Source organism: Mauremys mutica, chromosome 9, assembly GCF_020497125.1.
Source record: "Mauremys mutica isolate MM-2020 ecotype Southern chromosome 9, ASM2049712v1, whole genome shotgun sequence".
Taxonomy (NCBI): Eukaryota; Metazoa; Chordata; order Testudines; family Geoemydidae; genus Mauremys; species Mauremys mutica.
Window position 1 is genome coordinate 49,060,066 of NC_059080.1, and position 23,367 is coordinate 49,083,432.

Below are 23,367 nucleotides of genomic sequence, written 5' to 3' on the forward strand. Positions count from 1 at the left end.
CATTATTTCAATTGAGCTGTACTAGTTTACATAAATTGAGGATCTTGGGCACACAGCAAGGTGAGTTAAGGACAAAGTGGTGTCTTAACTTGAAATGTGATCAGACCCTCAATATTATTTAAGAATTTTTTAATAATATATGTGTTTAAGCCAACTTGACTTTTGATTTCTTGCAACCACAGAAAATCTGTTTTCACCATTTCCTTCCTTCTGCTTCGGTGTCCATTCCCATTCCCCTCCCCACCCACCCGTAAATAGCAGTTTGGGGTTTGGAAGAAACTGACTCCAAATATAGTGAAACAAAGTGATTGTTTCAGTGGTTTTTTGACACTGGACAAATGGCATTGATAGAACTGAAGGTAACTCTTCTTAAGTAAGAATTCACTGCCTTTCCAAACTGGTATTACTTAGGGCCTTTGTTTTTCTTACAAACTCTTGCAACCCCAGTTAACTGCACCTAGAAACCTTATCTGCTCAGCCTAGGGATATAGTGCGTCTGCTTTCTTAGAACAAATGATATTAAAATTAAAAAGTCAGCCATCAGGAAAGGCCCAGGATCTAGCATCTGCATCTTAAACCTCTGTATCCATGTTGATAGAGCAGAGTACTACCATAGTCACCCCATGGCAACGAAGCAGCAAGCATTTTGATTGTTGTTGTGGCTTCTTAGCTAATTAGTGTCACCTTTGAGTAAATGGAAGCAGAGTGATTCACAAACTGCCAAAACAGTGATGCTGTTGTATTAGAAACACAGGTTATACTTAAATTTATTACAGAATCATTTAAAATCTGTGAAAGCTGGAATAATACCTTCCCCACTCTTGTAAAGTGCTTTGAGATTTTGGAATGAAAAGTGCTATCTAAGTCCAAGGTGGTGGTGTGATCTAATTTAGTTTAGAGGTGTCTTTTAGACTCACATAAAAAATAATTTACAACAACTTCAATGTTTGTTTGAGAAATCCAACACTGATCTGACTACCAGTGCTTTGAAAATGAAACACTCCATTTTCACTGCAGGAGGCAACAGTTTTGCCAAAGTAACATTGCTTGAATTCTCCTCAGAGAGATCCAGTAACTGGTTGAAAGTGAGTTCATGATTAAAAATAAGAAATGTAATATATGTATGTTTAATTCTAATTGGTAATTTTTCTTTTCTTTCAGCGATATCCAACAGAGAAGGTGTATTTCATAGCAAAGGAGATTCTTGCTACTGAACGGACATATGTGAAAGACCTAGAAGTCATTACAGTAGTAAGAGAGTTAAATTTCTTTAATGTTGTTGTTCCTCACACCAGGTTTTTAACCATTACCTTGAAAAAATAGAAATTCTTTTTCTAGTGCTGTCCCTGTGGGTGCTCCACTTCAGGTGCTGGTGCGCTCTGGCACCGTCAATTAGAGATGTATGGTAGCAGTATCTGTGCAGGTCGCATGTGCTCAGTAGGCATCTTGCGGTATCGTTGGTGCCGCGTCTAGTGCACACACGACCTGAGCCATCCGGTTCCTTCTCAGCCGTCCTCTGCTGAAGACTGAGCTCAGGGGCAGTGTTTGTCACTCTCACCAAACTTTTAAAAACAACAGTTTAAGTAGTTAGTCTTTCTAATAGTTGTAGTTAGTGTTAGTGATAGTTTTAGTAAAACAAAAAAAAAAGTTTACATTCTCAGTTTACACTCCCCATAGTTTCCCCACACTGGGGTCAGTTAACCGTTAAGATGCCTGGCTCCCCAGGCTTTAAGCAATGTGGCTCTTGCCATGAAGCAGTGCCTGTTTTGGATGGACACTCTTTGTATGTCCAGTGTCGTGGGGAGGCGCATATCCCGCAAAAATGCATCCACTGCAGTAATCTGAAAGCAAGAGCCTGACGTGACCGAGATGTCCGCTTGAAAATGATACTGATGGAGAAATCTCTCCAACCAGAGCCAGACCAACAGACCACATCTCTGGGCACCCTCCATGCAGGGACGGGAGACGTGTCTCCCTCTGAAAGACTGAGGAAGAGAACACAAATGGGAAATGAATGACGGAGTCCTACTATCCATATTCTGCCGGTGGGGCACTCCCCTCATCGACCTGTGCGCATTTGTGTTTTTTTGGAGATGCAAAATGTTCTGCTCAAGAGCGGGAATGGGACCACAATCACTGAGGGACATCTTCCTCATCACATGGGATGCACACAGTCCAGATGATGATAGCACTCTTCAGGGATCTAGGGCTACAGATAAACAAATGAAAATCCACTTTAATCCTTGTCCAGCAACTGGACTTCATTGGGGCACATATCAGTGCCATAGAAATCAAGGCATCCCTGCCCCGCACAGATTTGCAACTCTGACAAACCTTATCTCAGAGTTAAGAGTCAGCCCCCAAATAGTGGTTCGTACTGTCCTGCAACTGCTAGGACACATGGCAGCTTCAGCGTTCGTAGTACAACACGCAGGACTACATATGCCCTGCCTACAGGGCTGGTTAAGCTCGGTATACATACCCAGCATGCACAGCCTGCACAAATGACTTCCAGTGCCACCCCATATCCTGGACTCTCTCCACTGGTGGACAAGACCAGAAAATGTATGCATTCCAACAGGAACCCCCATCAATAGTAATAATGACAGATGCCTCGCTGATAGGCATCGGCACATGATTCCAGGCAAATGGTCTCTTGCGAAGACTGTTACACATCAATCTACTAGAGCTATGCGTGGTCCACAATGCCAGCAGACACTTTCTGCCTCGCATAAAGAACGAATCAATTCATATGACTGACAACATTGCCTGCATGTTTTACATCAGTTGCCAAGGGAGCGCTCAATCTCACTCACTAGGCACCGAAGCCATGAAACTGGAACTAGTGCATACATCATAACATAAACATTTCAAATTCCTACCTTCCCGGCTGTTAGAACACGACGGCAGACACACTCAGCAGGTATGCCTCTTGAGAACACAAATGGGAAATGAGTGACGGAGTCCTACTATCCATATTCTGCCGGTGGGGCACTCCCCTCATCGACCTGTGTGCATTTGTGGTTTTTTGGAGATGCAAAATGTTCTGCTCGAGAGTGGGAATGGGACCACAATCACTGGGGGACATCTTCCTCATCACATGGGATGCACAACTCGTACGTGTTCCCACAGATTCCCCTAATATCATTCGTGGTACACAAGATACGCCTAGACAAGGCCAAGTTCATCCTCATAGTCCTGATGTGGTCCGGGCAAGCATGGTACCCTTACCTGATGAACATGGCGATACGCGCCCCTCAAGCTCTCCCTTGCCATCTGGACCTGTTGTCTCAGAACAACAGTTGCACTCTTTGCCCAAATCTGGAGAAATTCCACCTACAATGGAATGGCTATTAGCCAGAATGGGTAAGAATGGTGTCCCTAGCCTCTGTTCGTCAGAGGATGGAGATGGATGGCAGGAGAGAGATCACTTGATCATTGCCTGTTAGATTCACTCCCTCTGGGGCACCTGGCATTGGCCACTGTCAGTAGACAGATACTGGGCTAGATGGACCTTTGGTCTGACCCGGTACGGCCTTTCTTATGTTCTTATGTACAAACATGGTTCCTGCATGGTTCCATTATGGCAAACTAGCCTGCTCGGAACAAGTCAAACACATGTTACTAAACAGCAGGAAAGTAACCACGCATAATACTTACCTTCAAAACCGGAAGAGATTCTCCTCCTGGTGTCAAGAAAAACACATGCCGGCCTCCACAACACTGCTACCATTAGTGCTGGAATACCTACTGGAGCTGAAACACTTAGGTTTAGCAGCAAGCTCAATCAAAGTCCACCTTGCGGCCATTACAGCATTCCATCATGAGGTTGATGAGACCTCAGTCTTCGCGCACCCCATCGCTTAACACTTCCTCACGCGTCTCCAGAACATTTACCCAGAGGTTCGCCAACCTACTTCGGCCTGGGACCTCAGTCTGGAATTAGCCACCTGTTCCCTCCTACGCTTGGTCACTATTGTTTCTGCCTGATGGGTGAGTGAGATAGGGGCTCTCGTGGCTGATTCTCCCTACACAATATTCTTCAAAGACAAGGTCATTCTACATCCGCACCCAAAATTTCTACCAAAGGTAACATCATCCTTTCATATGAACCAACCAGTCCATCTTCCTACGTTCTATTCCAAGCCTCATGAGACTCCAACAGAGACTGACTTGCATAGATTGGACATCAGGGGAGCATTAGCGTTTTACCTGGAAAGGACCAAACCTTTCTGGAAATCTCCTAGACTTTTTGTTTCTACTACCAAGTGTTCAAAATGCTGTGCAGTATTCACTCAGACTGTCTAAATGGATCTCTACATGCATTCAACATTTGCTATCATATTCGGCATGCAGACCTTCTTACCCACATCAGAGTGCATTCCACACGATCAGTTTCAACCTCTATAGCGTTCCTTAACAATGTTTCTATACTAGAGATTTGTAGGGTGGCCACTTGGGCCTCTGTCCGCACATTCACTGAGCACTATGCAATCACTCAAGACTCTAGGGCTGATGCCATAGTTGGCCTAACTGTACTTATCTCTGTGACTCAAATGAACCTGAAGTCCCTCCTGCCTTCTGAGGGGCAATGCTTTACAGTCACCTGAAGTGGAGCACCCACAAGGACAGCACTCAAAGAAGAAGAGAGTTTTGCAGTAACTGAGGTTCTTCAAGATGTCTCCCTGTGGGTGCTCCACTAACCACCCTCCTCCCCTCTATTTTGGAGTTCGCTGCTAGGACTCTGTGATAGAGAAGGAACTGGAGGGCTCGGGTTGTGCGCGTGCTAGATGCGGCACTAACGGCACCACAAGATGCCTACTGCGCACACGTAACCTGTGCGGATACTGCCACCATAAATCTTCGATTGACAGCACTGGGATGCACCAATACCTGAAATGGAGCACCCACAGGGACACATCTCGAAGAACCTCAGTTACTGCAAAAGGTAACTATTTGGGAGTCACCTACAGTGGAGCACTCATAGGGATACTACCCGAAGACAAAGAAGAAGTTATTCACTTTGTGCAGTAACGATGGTTCTTTGATATGTTTGTCTCTATGGATGCTCCACGACCCACCCTCCTCCCCTTTACTTGGGAGTTTTGCTAATAAATACTGCTGTAGAGAAGGAACTGTGGGGGAAATGCCTGTGAATGCTAGCTAGCCTCGTGGTAGGTGAGGCAATGCACATGTGTGGATGGGACGGACTGCTATTGAAATTCTCTGATTGGCAGCGCAAGGACACATGCACACTTACAGTGGACCACCCATAGGGGGGACACATCTCGAAGAACCATCGTTACTGCACAATGTGAGTAACTTCCTCCTCTTTCACCTGAGAAATTCTAAACTGTACATAAGATAACTGAAATACTTGGCACCTCAAAGACATAAGGTATGTTCCCTTCCTCCCTGTGAAAACACTAGGAACTAAAGATATTAAGAAAAAACATATAATACAAAGTAAAATGTCTCCAACTGCTGAATAACTCCATTTACTGTTACAAGATTTACAAAAGAACCATTACATTAGCGTTGAAATAAAAGCAGTTATACAACACTGGTTGTGGGAAAGTTCCAGAATCACATAATTTATTGTGGTTGTAGAATAGTCTATCTGCATCTTGCCACTGGAACATGGAATATGCCTATGGCTGGGGCCAAATGACTTGCTTCAAATTTTTGAAGCTTGGCGAGGATAGAAATTGCATCTTTCTTTATACTCTCTAGATGATCTCTTTCTTAGACGTTTCCCTTTCCCTCCTGCTCTTTCTCTCCCTGTATCTTCAGGAGCTAAAATTCAGATTGTCTGTTAATAATATTTGACAAACAACCATTATTTATATTTTCTCCTGCAGTGGTTCCGCAGTGCAGTCATCAAGGAGAACGCCATGCCTGAAGGTCTGATGACACTGCTCTTCTCTAATATAGATCCAATCTATGAGTTTCACCGAAGTTTCCTGAAAGAGATGGAGCAGAGGGTAGCACTCTGGTAAGACTTAATAGTGAGCTTTGTGCCTGAGTTCTTGGGGATTGTCTGCTGTATGCTCAGGCAAAAGCTGTAGATGATCCTTCAAATCTGTACAATTTGGCACTTCTGAAACTGTGTAAAAGGAATATATGAAGAGGTGTTTTTAAAAATATAAATTATAGAAGGGGAAAAACTACTCTTAAAATACTCTTAAAAGGCCACAATTTCATGCATTATTGTCCCCACAATCCCTCAGATTTGTACATGTAAATGATATAATAGGGGATCTAATCACCCTTTTTGTGTATAGTTATGTACTCAGCATGCACAGGTGTGAGTTTTTTCAGCAGAACCTATTGCTCCCTGTTCCAAAATTTTGACCTCATTTTCCTGGCCCTAGCAAAGAGAAGAAACACAAGGTCAAAAGGATAATAGTACATGTTCTTTTGGGGTGTTTTACTTTGTCAGGTTAAAGTATCTCCAAATAAAGTAACTGGAAAACAAATGTTTCTATGAATAAAAGATGCATAAGGCAAAGTTATTAATTTCTCACAGAACAGCTTTTCTGATTTTAGAGAAGGGATTCCAGGACCAATGACCTTTGTGTTATTTTCATGTAGCCTGAGACATAACGTACTGGAATCCAACTAGCCATCATAGGTCGAATGTGCTAAGTTCTGTTCATGGAATTTAATTGATTTAGTGATTTTTCTACCTCTTTATAGTAGCAAACCAGATTTTCTCTGTGTAGACCCTGGATTTCATGACTTGGTGGTTGTGCCTCAGCTTATGAAGATTCTGCCAGAGAGGGCATAAGCCAAATAATTGTATATGGTTACAGCAGCCTAGTTCTGGAAGAGCAGAAGTGAACAAATACAGGGTACAAAAACAACTCAAACTCAGATGGTACTCTGTCAAGATTATTTTTACAAATCTCTGAACAGTTATACCAACCTCATCGTGGAATTAATTTCTGATCCTTTGCTCATGTGATTGTGGGGTGGGTGTGGTTGTGGTTGGTTGATCTTTTGTGGCCACCATATTTGGTGTTCCCCATGATTTCAACTGAAGTAGGAAGCATGGGGAGATGGATCGAAAGGGAGAATATTCAGCACTGGTGAGGCCTCATTTGGAGTACTGTGTCCAGTTTTGGGCCCCACACTACAAGAAGGATGTGGATAAATTGGAGAGAGTCCAGCGGAGGGCAACAAAAATGATTAGGGGGCTGGAGCACATGACCTATGAGGAGAGGCTGAGGGAACTGAGATTGTTTAGCCTGCAGAAGAGAAGAATGAGGGGGGATTTGATAGCTGCTTTCAACTACCTGAAAGGGGGTTCCAAAGAGGATGGATCTAGACTGTTCTCAGTGGTAGAAGATGACAGAACAAGGAGTAATGGTCTCAAGTTGCAGAGGGGGAGGTTGAGGTTGGACATTAGGAAAAACTTTTTCACTAGTAGGGTGGTGAAGAACTGGAATGGGTTACCTAGGGAGGTGGTGGAATCTCCTTCCTTAGAGGTTTTTAAGGTCAGGCTTGACAAAGCCCTGGCTGGGATGATTTAGTTGGGTTTGGCCCTGCTTTGAGCAGGGGGTTGGACTAGATGACCTCCTGAGGTCCCTTCCAACCCTGAGATTCTATGATTCTAATAAGTCTTGTTTCCTTTCGTTATCCAAAAGTCATCTTTAGTAGACTCAAAAAATTGTGTATCTAGGGCCCTCATCTTAGTACAGTTTCTCATTCCATTGTTTGTTTATTTCAGGGAAGGACAATCCAACTCTCATGTGAAAGGAGATTATCAACGGATTGGAGATGTCATGCTGAGGAACATGTGCATGCTGAAGGTAGAAGAATTGACTCTTGAAACTCTGAGATTTTTAGATCAGCATCACTTATTGACAGGGCAGTAGTTCCAATTGTAGCATTTTCACCCAACTCAGTGATTTGTAAATTAATTGATTATGGTTTGTAAATCACTTTAAAACAAAATTTAACAGGAGACTATTTGTAGCAACTAACACTACTGCCATTGTATATTTATACCACCTACATCTAAGACCAGATATGAGCTGGCTGCTTAGAAGACTAAGCATTTGTCTGCATGAGGAAATTAAGCAGCATAGATATAAAGGAACAATTATTCCACTATAGCGATGCCAGTATAACTCTGTTTTTTTGTTTTGTTTGTTTTTTTAAATTCTGGAGTAATTATTCTGGAATGAAATCATTTTTATTCAGGAATAGTGTTCACACACAGTTTTATACTAGCATAATTGTAGCAAAATAATATAATAAAAGTATTCTGAGTTCTTCAGTCATTGGCATTATCTGTATCTGCCTTTTTGATCTATCTTCAGTTTGTTTTTATAACATGAACTATAAGAGAGAGTTAAAAATATCATGATTTTGGTGCAACCAATCTCTACCATAGTAACTAATTTTTACAGAATTTTGTATCCTCTGTCTCAGTGGACATCTGGTTTTGTTTGATTTTTGTGGTGTGGTGGGAGGTGTCTGTCCTGCTATCTTTAAACAACCTTAACTTTGGGTTCCATTCCAGGTTCTGGAGAGGAATGTACTATCGTGGGCACAAATCCTTTTGCTGGTCTCTTCCCTACCCCTATCTCTTCAACCCTGTCTCTACCCCTCTGAGTTCTAGTCTCTCTCTCTTTCGGGCTTGCAGTCAGTCCCAAAGCTTACCCAGCTTAAACTGGTTTTTCATTTGCTTGCAAACTTTACACATGTCCACATTGCCAGTACTAGCTCCTTTCTCTTTGGTTGTTAAATATTATGTACACTCTTCATAGATTGTAAACTATAATTACTACTAAGCAGCAATAGCAACTGTATTGTAACTTTTTAATTTAATTTTTTCTTTCGAGAATCATGTTACTGTTTTATATGGCATAGACTCAAAAATTAGGAAACACCAGAACTAAGGCTGCCTCTGCAACCCTAATTCAGCCCCCTTGTGTTATATGCATTATGATAGTAATTAATTATCGGATCACATACTGTTTTTTCCACATGATGCCTGTCTCATTCAGGGCACAGGATGGCTCTCTTAATGAACAATTATTCAATATTTCCTTTTATCTTTGTTGTTTAATATGTGGCCCCAGGCCATCCCATGAGATGGCGTGTCATCTGCATTTTAGAAATTGGGAACTGAGGCACAGAGAAATAAATATGAAAAATATCTCTTAATTTTGGAATATTCCTTTTGAAATACCTTGGACCTGATTTTTCAGCATAATTAGCATCATATATCACTTTATATAGAATCATAGAAGATTATGATTGGAAGAGACTCATAGACTTTAAGGTCAGAAGGGACCATTATGATCATCTAGTCTGACCTTCTCCACAATGCAAGCCACAAAATCTCATCCACTCACTCCTGTAACAAACCCCTAACCTATGTCTGAGTTATTGAAGTCCTCAAATCGTGGTTTAAAGACCTCAAGGTTCAGGGAATCCTCCAGCAAGTGACCCGTGCCCCACGCTGCAGAGGAAGGCAAAAAACCTCCAAGGCCTCTGCCAATCTGCCCTGGAGGAAAATTCCTTCCCAACCCCAAATATGGCAATCAGTTAAACCCTGAGCATGTGGGCAAGACTCACCAGCCAGCACCCAGGAAAGAATTCTCTGTAGTAACTCAGATCCCACCTCATCTAACATCCCATCACAGACCATTAGGCATATTTACCTGCTAATAATCAAAGATCAATTAATTGCCAAAATTAGGCTATCCCATCATACCATTCCCTCCATAAACTTATCAAGCTTAGTCTTGAAGCCAGATATGTCTTTTGCCCCCACTACTCCTCTTGGAAGGCTGTTCCAGAACTTAACTCCTCTAGTGGTTAGAAACCTTTGTCTAATTTCAAGTCTAAACTTCCTAGTGTCCAGTTTATATCCATTTGTTCTTGTGTCCACATTGGTACTAAGCTTAAATAATTCCTCTCCTTCCCTGATATTTATCCCTCTGATATATATGTATAAAGAGCAATCATATTTCCCCTCAGCCTTCTTTTGGTTAGGCTAAACAAACCAAGCTCTTTGAGTCTCCTTTCATAAGACAGGTTTTCCATTCCTCAGATCCCTAGTAGCCCTCCTATGTACCTGTTCCAGTTTGAATTCATCCTTCTTGAACATGGGAGACCAGAACTGCACACACTAGTCCAGATGAGGTCTCACCAGTGCCTTGTATAACGGTACTAACACCTCCTTATCTTTACTGGAAATACCTCACCTGATGCATCCCAAGACCGCATTAGCTTTTCTAACCGCCATATCACGTTGGCGGCTCATAGTCATCCTGTGATCAACCAATACTTCGAGGTCCTTCTCCGCCTCTGTTACTTCCAACTGATGTGTCCCCAATTTATAACCAAAATTCTTGTTGTTAATCCCTAAATGCATGACCTTGCACTTTTCACTATTAAATTTCATCCTATTACTATTACTCCAGTTTACGAGGTCATCCAGATCTTCCTGTATGACATCCCGGTCTTTCTCTGTGTTAGCAATACCTCCCAGCTTTGTGTAATCTGCAAACTTTATTAGCGTGTTCCCACTTTTTGTGCCAAGGTCAGTAATAAAAAGATTAAATAAGATTGGTCCCAAAACTGATCCCTGAGGAACTCCACTAGTAACCTCCTTCCAGCCTGACAGTTCACCTTTCAGTATGAACCGTTGGAGTCTCCCCTTTAACCAGTTCCTTATCCACCTTTCAATTTTCATATTGATCCCCATCTTTTCCAATTTAACTAATAACTCCCCATGTGGAACCGTATCAAATGCCTTACTGAAATAGAGGTAAATTAGATCCACTGTGTTTCCTTTGTCAAAAATATCTGTTACCTTCTCAAAGAAGGAGATCAGGTTGGTTTGGCATGATCTACCTTTTGTAAAACCATGTTGTATTTTGTCCCAATTATCATTGACCTCACGGTCCTTAACTACTTTCTCATTCAAAATTTTTTTCAAGACCTTGCATACTACAGATTTCAAACTAAAAGGCCTATAGTTACTCAGATCACTTTTTTCCCTTTCTTAAAAATAGAAACTATGTTAGCAATTCTCCAGTCGTACGGTACGTCCCCTGAGTTTACTGATTCATTAAAAATTCTTGCTAATAGGCCTGCAATTTCTTGTGCTAGTTCCTTTAATATTCTTGGATGAAGATTATCTGGGCCCCCTGATTTAGTCCCATTAAGCTGTTTGAGTTTGGCTTCTATCTTGGATGTGGTAATATCTACCTCCATATCCTCATTCCCATTTGTCATCCTACCATTATGCCTAAGCTCCTTATTAAAGACTGAGGCAAAGCATTTGTTTAGATATTGGGCCATGCCTAGATTATCCTTAACCTCCACTCCATCCTCAGTATTTAGTGGTCCCACTTCTCCTTCTTTGTTTTCTTCTTATTTATATGGCTATAGAACCTTTTACTATTGGTTTTAATTCCCTTTGCAAGGTCCAACTCTACATGCCTTTTGGCCTTTCTCACTTTATCCCTACATGTTCTGACCTCAATAAGGTAGCTTTCCTTGCTAATCCCTCCCATCTTCCACTCCTTGTTGGCTTTCTGCTTTTTCTTAATCACCTCTCTGAGATGCTTGCTCATCCAGCTTGGTCTACAACTCCTGCCTATGAATTTTTTCCCCTTTCTTGGGATGCAGGCTTCTGATAGTTTCTGCAACTTTGACTTGAAGTAATTCCAGGCCTTCTCTGCCTTTAGATCCCCAAGTTCTTCAGTCCAATCCACTTCCCTAACTAATTTCCTTAATTCTTTAAAGTTAGCCCTTTTGAAATAAAAAACCCTAGTCACAGATCTATTTTTGTTTATCCTTCCATCTAGTTTGAATTGAATTTGCTCATGATCACTCGAACCAAGGTTGTCCCCTACAACCATTTCTTCTATGAGGTCCTCACTACTCACCAAAACCGAATCTAAAATGGCATCCTCTCTTGTTGGTTCTTGAACTACTTGGTGAAGGAATCCATCAGCTATCACATCCAGAAAAATCTGAGCCCTATTATTATTACTAGCACTTGTCCTCCAGTCTATATCTGGGAAGTTAGTCTCCCATGATCACACAATTCCCATTTGTGTTTACTTCATTAAAAACATTAAATAGGTCTCTATCCATATCAGCAGCAAAGAATCCTGTGGCACCTTATAGACTAACAGACGTTTTGGAGCATGAGCTTTCGTGGGTGAATACCCACTTCGTTGGATGCATGTCTATCCATATCAAATCAGATCCCAGCGGTCTGTAGCACACCCCAAGCACTGTCTCAGGGGAGGCTCTAGTAGCTTTCTTTCCCAATGTGATTTTTGCCCAGACAGACTCGGTCTTATCCATTCCATCACTTCTTATTTCTTTACAGTCTACCTCATCATTGATATACAATGCTACTCCACCACCTTTGCCTTTATTTCTGTCTTTCCTAAACAGCACATAGCCTTCAATACCTGTACTCCAGTCTTGCACCAGTAGCTCTAGTTCCTCCATTTTGTTACCTAGGCTCCTCGCATTAGTGTACAAACATCTTAATTTTTGCTGTGTGGTTTCACTGTCATTCTCTACCCGATTAGGCACAGACATTCTACCACCAGTATCACTTATTAGACTGGTATCTACACTACCCTTCCTCCTTATGTCCATTCTCCTGCCCACGGCTGTATCCTTTCTTACTTTTTCTTCCCTTTCAATGTTAAATTCTGGCGTGGAGATTACCTGGACATCTCCCAACCATCTCCCCCAAATTCCTAGTTTAAAGCTCTCTTAATCAGTTTTGCCAGCGTCCATCCTAGAAGTCTATTTCCCTCCTTACTCAGGTGAAGTCCATCCCGAGAGAACAGTCCTCTGTCCATGAATGCTTCCCAGTGACCATACATCCCAAAGCCCTCCTTATAGCACCAGTGCCTGAGCCATCTGTTGATCGCCATAATCTTGTCACACCTTTGTTGCCCTTCTCTAGGAACAGGCAGAATCCCACTGAAGATCACCTGAGCCTCGATTTCCTTAAGAGTCTTCCCCAGCCTGGCATAGTCTCCCTTGATACGTTCCAGCGAGAATCTAGCCGTATCATTCAGTCCCACATGAAGGACAATCAGTGGATTCTTTCCCGCTCCCGTTAGGATCCTTTTCAGCCTCGGGTCCACATCCCGTATCTTAGCACCCAGCAGACAGCACACCCTTCTGTTCTCCGGATCAGCTCCAGTTACAGGCCTGTCTGTTCTTCTCAGTAAGGAGTCCCCAATCACATAGACCTACCTTTTCATGGTGACGGTGCGATTCTCCGGTCTATCCCCTGTTCCCTCTGGCTGCAAGTCCTCTCGATTTCTATTGTCCCTTGCAATCCTCCGCAACCCATCCCATATCCTGCTGCGGCTCATATTTGGTGGTGTTGTCTCCATTGACTCTTCCCCTCTTTCTATAGGACTAGCTGCTCTTCTCTTCTTCCTTGCCCACTCACCTTAGAATCATAGAATCTCAGGGTTGGAAGGGACCTCATGAGGTCATCTAGTCCAACCCCCTGCTCAAAGCAGGACCAATCCCAACTAAATCATCCCATCCAGGGCTTTGTCAAGCCTGACCTTAAAGACCTCTAAGGAAGGAGATTCCACCACCTTCCTAGGTAACGCATTCCAGTTCCTTACCACCCTACTAGTGAAAAAGTTTTTCCTAATGTCCAACCTAAACCTCCCCCTCTGCAACTTGAGACCATTACTCCTTGTTCTGTCATCTTCTACCACTGAGAACAGTCTAGATCCATCCTCCTTGGAACCCCCTTTCAGGTAATTGAAAGCAGCTATCAAATCCCGCCTCGTTCTTCTCTTCTGCAGGCTAAACAATCCCAGTTCCCTCAGCCTCTCCTCATAAGTCATGTGCTCCAGCCCCCTAATCATTTTTGTTGCCCTCCGCTGGACTGTCTCCAATTTATCCACATCCTTCTTGTAGTGTAGGGCCCAAAACTGGACACAGTACTCCAAATGAGGCCTCACCAGTGCTGAGTAGAGGGGAATGATCACATCCCTCGATCTGCTGGAAATGCCCCTACTTATACAACTCAAAATGCCATTAGCCTTCTTGGCAACAAGGGCACACTGCTGACTCATATTCAGCTTTTCGTCCACCGTAACCCCTAGGTCCTTTTCTGCAGAACTGCTGCCCAGCCATTCGGTCCCTAGTCTGTAGCAGTACATGGGATTCTGCCGTCCTAAGTGCAGGACTCTGCACTTGTCCTTGTTGAACCTCATCATATTTCTTTTGGCCCAATTCTCTAATTTGTCTAGGTCCCTCTGTATCCTATCCCTACCCTCCAGCGTATCAACCACTCCTCCCAGTTTAGTGTCATCTGCAAACTTGCTGAGGGTGCAGTCCACACCATCCTCCGGATCGTTAATGAAGATATTGAACAAAACCGGCCCCAGCACCAACCCTTGGGGCACTCCACTTGATACCGGCTGCCAACTAGACATGGAACCATTGATCACTACCCGTTGAGCCCGACCATCTAGCCAGTTTTCTATCCACCTTACCGTCGATTCATCCAGCCCATACTTCTTTAACTTGCTGGCAAGAATACTGTGGGAGACTGTATCAAAAGCTTTGCTAAAGTCCAGAAATAGCACATCCACTGCTTTCCCCTCCTCCACAGAGCCGGTTATCTCATCATAGAAGGCAATTAGGTTAGTCAGGCATGACTTGCCCTTGGTGAATCCATGCTGACTGTTCCTGATCACTTTCCCCTCCTTTAAGTGGTTCAAAATTGATTCCTTGAGGACCTGCTCCATGATTTTTCCAGGGACTGAGGTGAGACTGACTGGCCTGTAGTTCCCTGGATCTTCCTTCTTCCCTTTTTTAAAGATGGGCACTACATTACCTTTTTTCCAGTCATCCAGGACCTCCCCCAATCGCCATGATTTTTCAAAGATAATGGCCAATGGCTCTGCAATCTCATCGGCCAACTCCTTTAGCACCCTCGGATGCAGTGCATCCGGCCCCATGGATTTGTGCTCGTCCAGCTTTTCTAAATAGTCCCGAACTACTTCTTTCTCCACAGAGAGCTGGTCACCTCCTCCCCTTACCGTGCTGCAGAGTGCAGCTGTCTGGGAGCTGACCTTCTCTGTGAAGACAGAGGCAAAAAAAGCATTGAGTACACTAGCTTTCTCCACATCCTCTGTCACTAGGTTCCCTCCCTCATTCAGCAAGGGGCCCACACTTTCCTTGACTTTCTTCTTGTTGCTAGCATACCTGAAGAAACCCTTCTTGTTACTCCTAACATCTCCGCCTTCAGCGACCACATGCTCTGCCCCTTCATCATTTCCAACTCTGCAAACCTGTTCCTGAGCTGTTTCTCAGGAACTGGGCCGTCTTTTCCTCTGCCTGGTTCTCTTAGTCACATGCTTCCACTGTCCACTTTCTTCACCCAGCAGTCTCCCCTCAGAATTCTTTGGTCCTTCTTCCATCTGCAAGTCTGAGCTTTTCCCTTCAGCCTCCTCATGTCTTTGCTCCATCATCTGCTCGAACCCCCTTCTAAACTCAACCAGAGTTTCCACCTGCATCTCCAATTCTCGGATCTTTTCTTCCATCAGCTTTATCAGACGGCACTTCATGCTGACAAAACTTTTTTCAGGTACCCCCTCCAGGATCATGTACATGCCGCAGCTTCCACATCCAGTCATCCTCATTGTGTCTTTCACTGCTGCCTCTGTATCGGTCATAGCCTTGCCACCTAAAATCTGTTAGTCCAGGAAACACAAACCAAAGCAAACCACCACCACCTACAGCAAATCAAACCCCCAACGGGCACCAGAACACCAGCAGAACACCACCCGCTCCCTTCACTAGCCTGTCTATTCCTCTGCCTAGGTCTCTTAGTCTCCCCCACAAACTCCCCCTGCAAACTCCCACTGAAACTCACCTGTTTACAGCTCTGTTTCCTGGCTCCTGTGCCGCTGCAGCTGTCTATGCCACTTCCTGACTGGCTGGCTACCTTTATAGGACTCCTAAGCAGAGAAGCCCCACTCCCTAATCAGGGCTCAGTTTCTCTCCCAGCACACTGCCCCTACCAGCCTCCACACATATAACTATAAAATACAATACACAAAATACAAAAACCTTCTCCTCCAACAGAATTCCCACTGAAACTTCCCTGTTTACACCTCTGTTTGCTGACTCCTGTGTGCTGCAGCTGTCTATGCAGGAGGTCATCTAGTCCAACCCCTTGCTCAAAGCAGGACCAACCCCAACTAAATCATCCCAGCCAGGGCTTTGTCAAGCCTGACCTTAAAAATGTCTAAGGATTCCACCACCTCCCTAAGTAACCAATTCCAGTGCTTCACCACCCTCCTAGTGAAATAGTGTTTCCTAATATCCAACCTAGACCTTCCCCACTGCAACTTGAGACCATTGCTTCTTGTTCTGTCATCTGCCACCACTGAGAACAGCCTAGTTCCGTCCTCTTTGGAACTCCCCTTCAGGTAGTTGGAGACTCTTCCCCCTTTTCGTTAAGTGCATCCCATCTCTTCCTAGCAATCCTCCTTCCTGGAACAACATTCCATGGTCGAAGAATCCAAAGCTTTGTGTAAGAGGCAGGGATAAAATCCAGTTCTCCAAGGCAGCCTTCAAATGCCTTAACCGAGACCCTTCTTTTCCCCCCTACAATTCCATGCCTCATCTCTACATTCCATACAAATTCTGCAACAAATGAAGCAGGGATCCTACAGACAACAGCCTCCTTTGCCGTACAGTGCTGATGCATCACCAGAGCAGGCCCAGCCTGTGCACCAAATGAGGCAGGTGGTCTGTGGAGAAAATAGTATGTGAACAGATGATTAAAGACTTTATCATAATGCATACACACAAGGGAGGCAAATTGCATAGGCTGAGTTTCAGGAATCTTGGGTTCTATTTCAGGCTTGAGAGGGGAGTGTTCTCTGTCTTCTCCGGTCCCCCTCAAGCTTGATCCCTTCTGCCCCAACCCCTGCAACTTGTCCCAGGTATGATCTCTTCCACACCCCTGGCTCCTTGTCCCAGTTTCCTCACCTTAGGCTTCTCATCGCAGTCCCAGTTGTCTTGCCCACCACGTCTCTCTCTTTTGGGCTCACCGTCAGAGTCCCAGTCTCACCCCCACCCCAACCCCCAGTCCATTTCCTTGCCCAAGCAGTGCCAGTTCTCCCCTCCCAACTCCTCATCTGATCTCTTTCCACTCTTCCCCACCCAACCTCTGCCCTCCAGTCATGTCCATGTCTCCTCACTACCACTATTGGCTCCCAGTCCCAGTATCTCTTCTTGGGCTCCTCGTCCAATCTTAGTCTCCCCCATCACCTCCCTGGCTCCTTATCCCAGTTTCTTTGCTCAGCCAATCCCAGTTCTCCCCTAGCTTCTTGTCTGATCTGTCTGCTTGGCCCCCAATACCCATTTCCCTCACCCCACCCACCTCTGGTTTCAAGTCCCAGTTCCTTTATACAGCCAATCTTAGTCTCGCCTTCGCTTCCCTGTTCCTTGTCTAATCTCAGAGTTCCTCCCGCAAACTGGCTCCCAGTTTCCTCCTACCCACTCCTGGTCTCTCCCACAATGTCTCCCAGCCTCCCCTCCATCCGGTTCCCCAGCTCCCACTCTCAATCTCCTTGCCCAACCAGTACCAGTCACAACTGCCTTCTTGTACCAATATACTCCTTTCCCTCCCTCCAGTCCGTCTCTTGTCCCCTTTGCATTTGAGTTAAGTGGGTTCCTCCCTCACTCTGCCTGGGTGTCAGAAATAGCTAAACTGTTCTGATTGAAATTTTCCAGAAAAAAAAAATCAGCCTGAGGCAGACACCCAGCAGGAAAAATTTCAGCCCAAACAGTTAAAGTTTGGCAAATTTATAAGCAACTGAAAACAGGGTCTTGTAGTGGGAAGTGTCAGGTAACCTTAATAGGCAGTGCTATCCACACCACCTATAAAGTATAAGTAATGGCCCTGTCCGTAGAACAAAAGCCAGCCAACCATATCTGAATATATTTATTAGAGATTTTTAATAGAGCAGTTACAATATATGGTATTGGGGGGAGGGATAGCTCAGTGGTTTGAGCATTGGCCTGCTAAACCCAGGGTTGTGAGTTCAATCCTTGAGGGGGCCATTTAGGGATTTGGGGATTGGTCCTGCTTTGAGCAGGGGGTTGGACTAGATGACCTCCTGTGGTCCCTTCCAACTCTAATAATCTATGATTCTATGGTATTGCAAATATTTATTTTTACCAACAGTCAGGGCATATGCAGATTTTGTTTATATTGTTCATGTTTCAGTATTGTAAATAAAACTGAAGATGAGGGACAAGGGGATGCTAGTGTTTCTTGATGTCCATTGGTCAAATCTAGACCATGTTAAGGGATTTTCCCCAGTTTCTAGTCATTCCTGTGTCTCTTGTGATCCAACAGGAGTTTACCAGCTACTTGCAGAAACATGATGAGGTCCTGACAGAACTGGAGAAAGCAACTAAGCACTTAAAGAAACTGGAAATGGTTTATAAGGAGTTTGAATTGCAGAAGGTTTGCTATCTGCCACTCAACACTTTCCTGCTCAAGCCCATCCAGCGGCTGATACACTACAAGCTGATCCTGGGGAGACTTTGCAAGCATTACACAGTAGAACACCAGGACTATGCCGACTGCAGGAGTGAGTGAGCAGTGAAGATGCTAGTCTGAATTCTGTTCTCTCCTTTATATCAGTTTTGCATTTCAGCATCTCTTAGTGGATCTGGAAGTATTGCAGCTCAGAACTAAATGCAAAACTCATTTCTTTGACTTAGCTTTGCTCAAAAATTTTGTTATACACAGAACTCGCCCTCTCTTTCTCTCTGTCATGTGGATGCACAAGCAAGCTCGCCACCTAGAAGCTATGCTGTTTCTCCTGCAGGCTGAGAGTGTTTCTATTTTTACGTATGTGGCAGTTGCTCACATAACTATGGAGATGGGAGCTGTATATGTATCTAGCTCTCTTGGCTGAGATTTGCAAAGCTGTCTAGAGGATTTAGACACATCTATTAAATTTAATCCCCTAGGTGGCCTTGAAAATCTCAGCCTAAATATGTATTTTTCTTATGAAGATATGTCTTGTAACTGTTCCGTCTGGGTTCTGCCATTTAGCTCAAGACACATTCTTCAGAACTGCCAATAACAAGCAATCCGGTCCATCCTCCCTCTTCAATATTTCTGCTTCCATTGAAGAACTCCTAGATTACCTGTCCAGCGTTTGAGTGTGACCAGCACCACTCAGACAAGTGCCTAGCAGTGAGTTTCCTTTGCAGAGGCTACCATGTTCTCAGGTGTGCTAGCTCTTTTTGCACTTTTATTTGGCTTCCCTTCTGTGTTACAGATAGAATCATAGAAGATTAGGGTTGGGAGAGACCTCAGGAGATCATCTAATCCAATCCTCTGCTCAAAGCAGGACCAAAACCAACTAAATCATCCCAGCCAGGGCTTTGTCAACCCAGGCCTTAAAAAACCTCCAAGGATGGAGATTCCACCACCTCCCTAGGTAACCCATTCCAGTGCTTCACCACCCTCCTAGTGAAATCGTTTTTCCTAATATCCAACCTAGACCTCCCCCACTGCAACTTGAGACCATTGCTTCTTGTTCTGTCATCTGCCACCACTGAGAACAGCCTAGCTCCATCCTCTTTGGAACCCCCCTTGAGGTAGTTGAAGGCTGCTATCAAATCCCCCCTCACTCTTCTCTTCTGCAGACTAAATAACCCCAGTTCCCTCAGCCTCTCCTTATAAGTCATGTGTCCCATCCCCCTGATCATTTTCATTGCCCTCCGCTGGACTCTCTCCAATTTGTCCACATCCCTTCTGTAGTGGGGGGACCAAAACTGGACGCAATACTCCAGGTGTGGCCTCACCAGTGCCAATAGAGGGGAACAATCACTTCCCTTGATCTGCTGGTAATCCTCCTCCTAATACAGCCCAATATGACATTGGCCTTCCTGGCAACAAGGGCACACTGCTGACTCATATCCAGCTTCTCATCCACTGTAATCCCCAAGTCCTTTTCTGCAGAACTGCTGCTTAGCCAGTCGGTCCCCAGCCTGTAGCGGTGCATGGGATTCTTCTGTCCTAACTGCAGGACTCTGCACTTGTCCTTGTTGAACCTCATCAGATTTCTTTTGGCCCAGTCCTCCAATTTGTCTAGGTCACTCTGGACCCTATCCCTACCCTCCAGCATATCTACCTCTCCCCCCAGTTTAGTGTCATCTGCAAACTTACTGAGGGTGCAATCCATCCCATCATCCAGATCATTAATAAAGATGTTGAACAAAACCAGCCCCAGGACTGACCTCTGGGCACTCTGCTTGATACCAGCTGCCAACTAGACATCGAGCTGTTGATCACTACCCGTTGAGCCCGACAATCTAGCCAGCTTTCTATCCACCTTATAGTCCATTCATCCAATCCATACTTTTTTTTACTTGCTGGCAAGAATACTGTGGGAGACCATATCAAAAGCTTGGCTAAAATCAAGATATACCATGTCCAGCACTTTCCCCATATCCACAGAGCCAGTTATCTTATCGTAGAAGGCAATTAGGTTGGTCAGGAATGACTTGCCCTTTGTGAATCCATGTTGACTGTTCCTGATCACCTTCCTGTCCTCCAAGTGTTTCAAAATGGATTCCTTGAGTACCTGCTCCAAGATTTTTCCAGGGATTGAGGTGAGGTCTGTAATTCCCCAGGTTCTCCTTCTTCCCTTTTTAAAAGATGGGCACTATATTTGCCTTTTGTCCAATTGTCCAGGACCTCCTCCAGTCACCACGAGTTTCCAGAGATAATGGCCAATGGCTCCGTAATCAGATCAGCCAATTCCCTCAGCACCTTCAGATGCATTAGATCTGGACCCATGGACTTGTGCACGTCCAGCTTTTTCTAAATAGTCCTTAACCTGTTCTTTCACCATTGAGGGCTGCTCACCTCCTCCCCATATTGTGTTGCCCAGGACAACTGTCTGGCAGCTGACCTTGTCTGTGAAGACCGAGGCAAAAAAAGCATTGAGTACTTCAGCTTTTTCCACATTGTCTGTCACTAGGTTGCCTCCCCCATTCATTAAGGGTCCCACACTTTCCCTGACCTTTTTCTTGTTGCTAACATACCTGTAGAAACCCTTCTTGTTACTCTTCACATCCCTTGCTAGCTGCAACTGCGATTGTGTTTTGGCCTTCCTGATTACACCTCTGTATGCTCGAGCAATATTTTTATACTCCTCCCTAGTCATCTGTCCAAGTTTCCACTTCTTGTAAGCTTCCTTTTTGTGTTTAAGATCTCTGAAGATTTCACTGTTAAGCCAAGCTGGTCACCTGCCATATTTACTATGCTTTTCTGAAGTCCAGGGTCCATATTTTGCTACTCTCCCTTCTTCCTTTTGTCAGGATCCTGAACTCGACCATCTCATGGTCACTGCTGCGCATGTTGCCACCCACTCCTACTTCCCCTACCAATTTTTCCCTGTTTGTAAGCAGCAGGTCAAGATGAAAATGGCCCCTGGTTGGTTCCTCCAGTAGTTGCGCCATCTTGCTGTGTACTACAGACAGATACCATTTGAGCACCTTTAGAGCAGAGAATCTCTTTGTTCAGCTACTGCTGGTAGAGGTCAGTGTCTTTTTCTCTGAGTAGTGCCCTGTTGGCATGGCACTCAAGCAATGCTTTTTTAGAGAGTCTCATTCTTAGATCATCTCCTGTGTGATTAGAAGCAACGTTCTCCCAGGCCACTGAATTCATGTTTCCAGGCAGTCCCCTGCTTTTGGCCATTCTCTCAGAGATGCTTACCTTCCCACTACAGGATACTTTTCAACACCATCTCTGAAGTACCTGTGCTGGACTGAAACAGAGGTGAGTTGCCCATCAGAAGCAGCTGATTGCAGCATGTCAGATCAGCAAAAGGGACCACAAGCAGAAAAGAAGTTGGTACAAAGGGCATCCAGCTCATCCCTCCCTGGCCTATGTTCACCTATCCACCCAAGACAGTGATACCAGTGAGAGCAGATAGCTGAATCCCTATCAGTAGCAGGTTCAGGATGCAGTTAAGCAGCTGCCAGAATTGTAATAGGATTCACCACCTTTTCTGCATGTGAAGAATTGTCTTCAGTCCAACCCCCAAATTCCTGAAGGAAAGGAAGCCATCTTTCATCTTATGAAAGCTTGTAGACTTTGATTCTGGTAGACATGGTCATCTGAGACCCAGTCCTAATACCTCTCAGATGTAACTTTGTCTCAAAAATCAGTGCTTTGCCACAGTACTGTACAAAGTTTGACAGCTAGATTATGAAAGGCCAGTTCTCAAAGCCAAGGGATATTTGAATCAGGTTGGTGTTCTTTTTAATGATGGCAAGGCAGAAATTCATCTCCATGACTTGTGCAAGGGTGTGAATAAGATACAGACATGGTGTGTGGAACCTGGGACATGAGGATTACAGCATCCCACAAATTGTCCCATTTAAACTCGTTGGCCTGGAGTTGGGAGTGTTCACCACTTTCAGGAAAGTGCAGTGTCTGCACTGGATGAATAACAGACTCAAATAACGGAAAACTGGTGCTGCAACCATATATGATGGGATTTCTGAGGCCATCCAAATTACTGAAGTTTCCCAACCTGTTTTTTTTCTTCGTTGAATGAAAAGTTGTTTTAGCTATTCCAAGAAGTATCTTGCTACTTTGCCTATAAAAATGGGTTTCCTTGTTTCTTTTACCCCTGCCAGGAGGGCATCTGAACTACAAACACTGCCTATCTTCCACTGGGAGAGGAGGTGCTGTGTTTTTCCATCTGGCTTCATGGCTAAAGGTCCACAGAGTTTTACTGTTTTTATCATCATTTTGCCATCACCACCCCCCGCCCACCCCCCCAAAAAAGGTGCTTAATGTCTGGAGAGCTGTCTACACTGAACTAAGAAACTTGGCTAGTCAAGTTCTGATATATATTGCCTGTGATTGACAGCTCTGGAGACTGGACTTTGTCCTTTCCCAGGGTAGACATACTGATTAGCAAATTTGCTGTTGAAGAGAAAATAAGTTTGTGTGTAATTTTTTATTTTTTTTGGTTGGACCTACAAAAAGTGTGGCTTGCTCATTCCGCTCGTTCTGCAGTCATTTAAACAGTGATATTAGTCCACAAAGAAAGATGTTTTGGCTTAAAATGCTGTAAATTCAAGTTGTAAAATTAATACAGTCTAGTAAATTCAATACCATTTAAAAAATAATAGAAAATGCTAAATGGAAAAGCACAAAACTGGCAGGAAAATGTTTAAGTTCAAAGCATGAGTTCACTTGTGTTTTAAAATTACTTTTTTTTTTTTTTTTAAAACACTGTAGTTTGGGGCTTTATCAGTCTTCTGCCATACTCTGGT

At 44.1% G+C, this 23,367-nt stretch overlaps 1 protein-coding gene across 7 annotated transcripts in view; it reads left to right on the forward strand.

Annotated features, from left to right (window-relative positions):
- Window positions 1-23,367, forward strand: part of FARP2 (FERM, ARH/RhoGEF and pleckstrin domain protein 2) — a 191,931-nt gene that overhangs the window by 150,478 nt on the left and 18,086 nt on the right. For 6 of the 7 annotated variants that reach the window (XM_045029426.1, XM_045029425.1, XM_045029428.1 and 3 more), the window contains exons 15-18: window positions 1,162-1,251; window positions 5,862-5,995; window positions 7,733-7,814; window positions 18,410-18,647. In XM_045029426.1, coding sequence (XP_044885361.1) covers window positions 1,162-1,251; window positions 5,862-5,995; window positions 7,733-7,814; window positions 18,410-18,647 — 544 coding nt within the window. The remainder of the gene's footprint in view (window positions 1-1,161; window positions 1,252-5,861; window positions 5,996-7,732; window positions 7,815-18,409; window positions 18,648-23,367) is intronic. The other variant, XR_006582048.1, reaches the window with a different exon arrangement.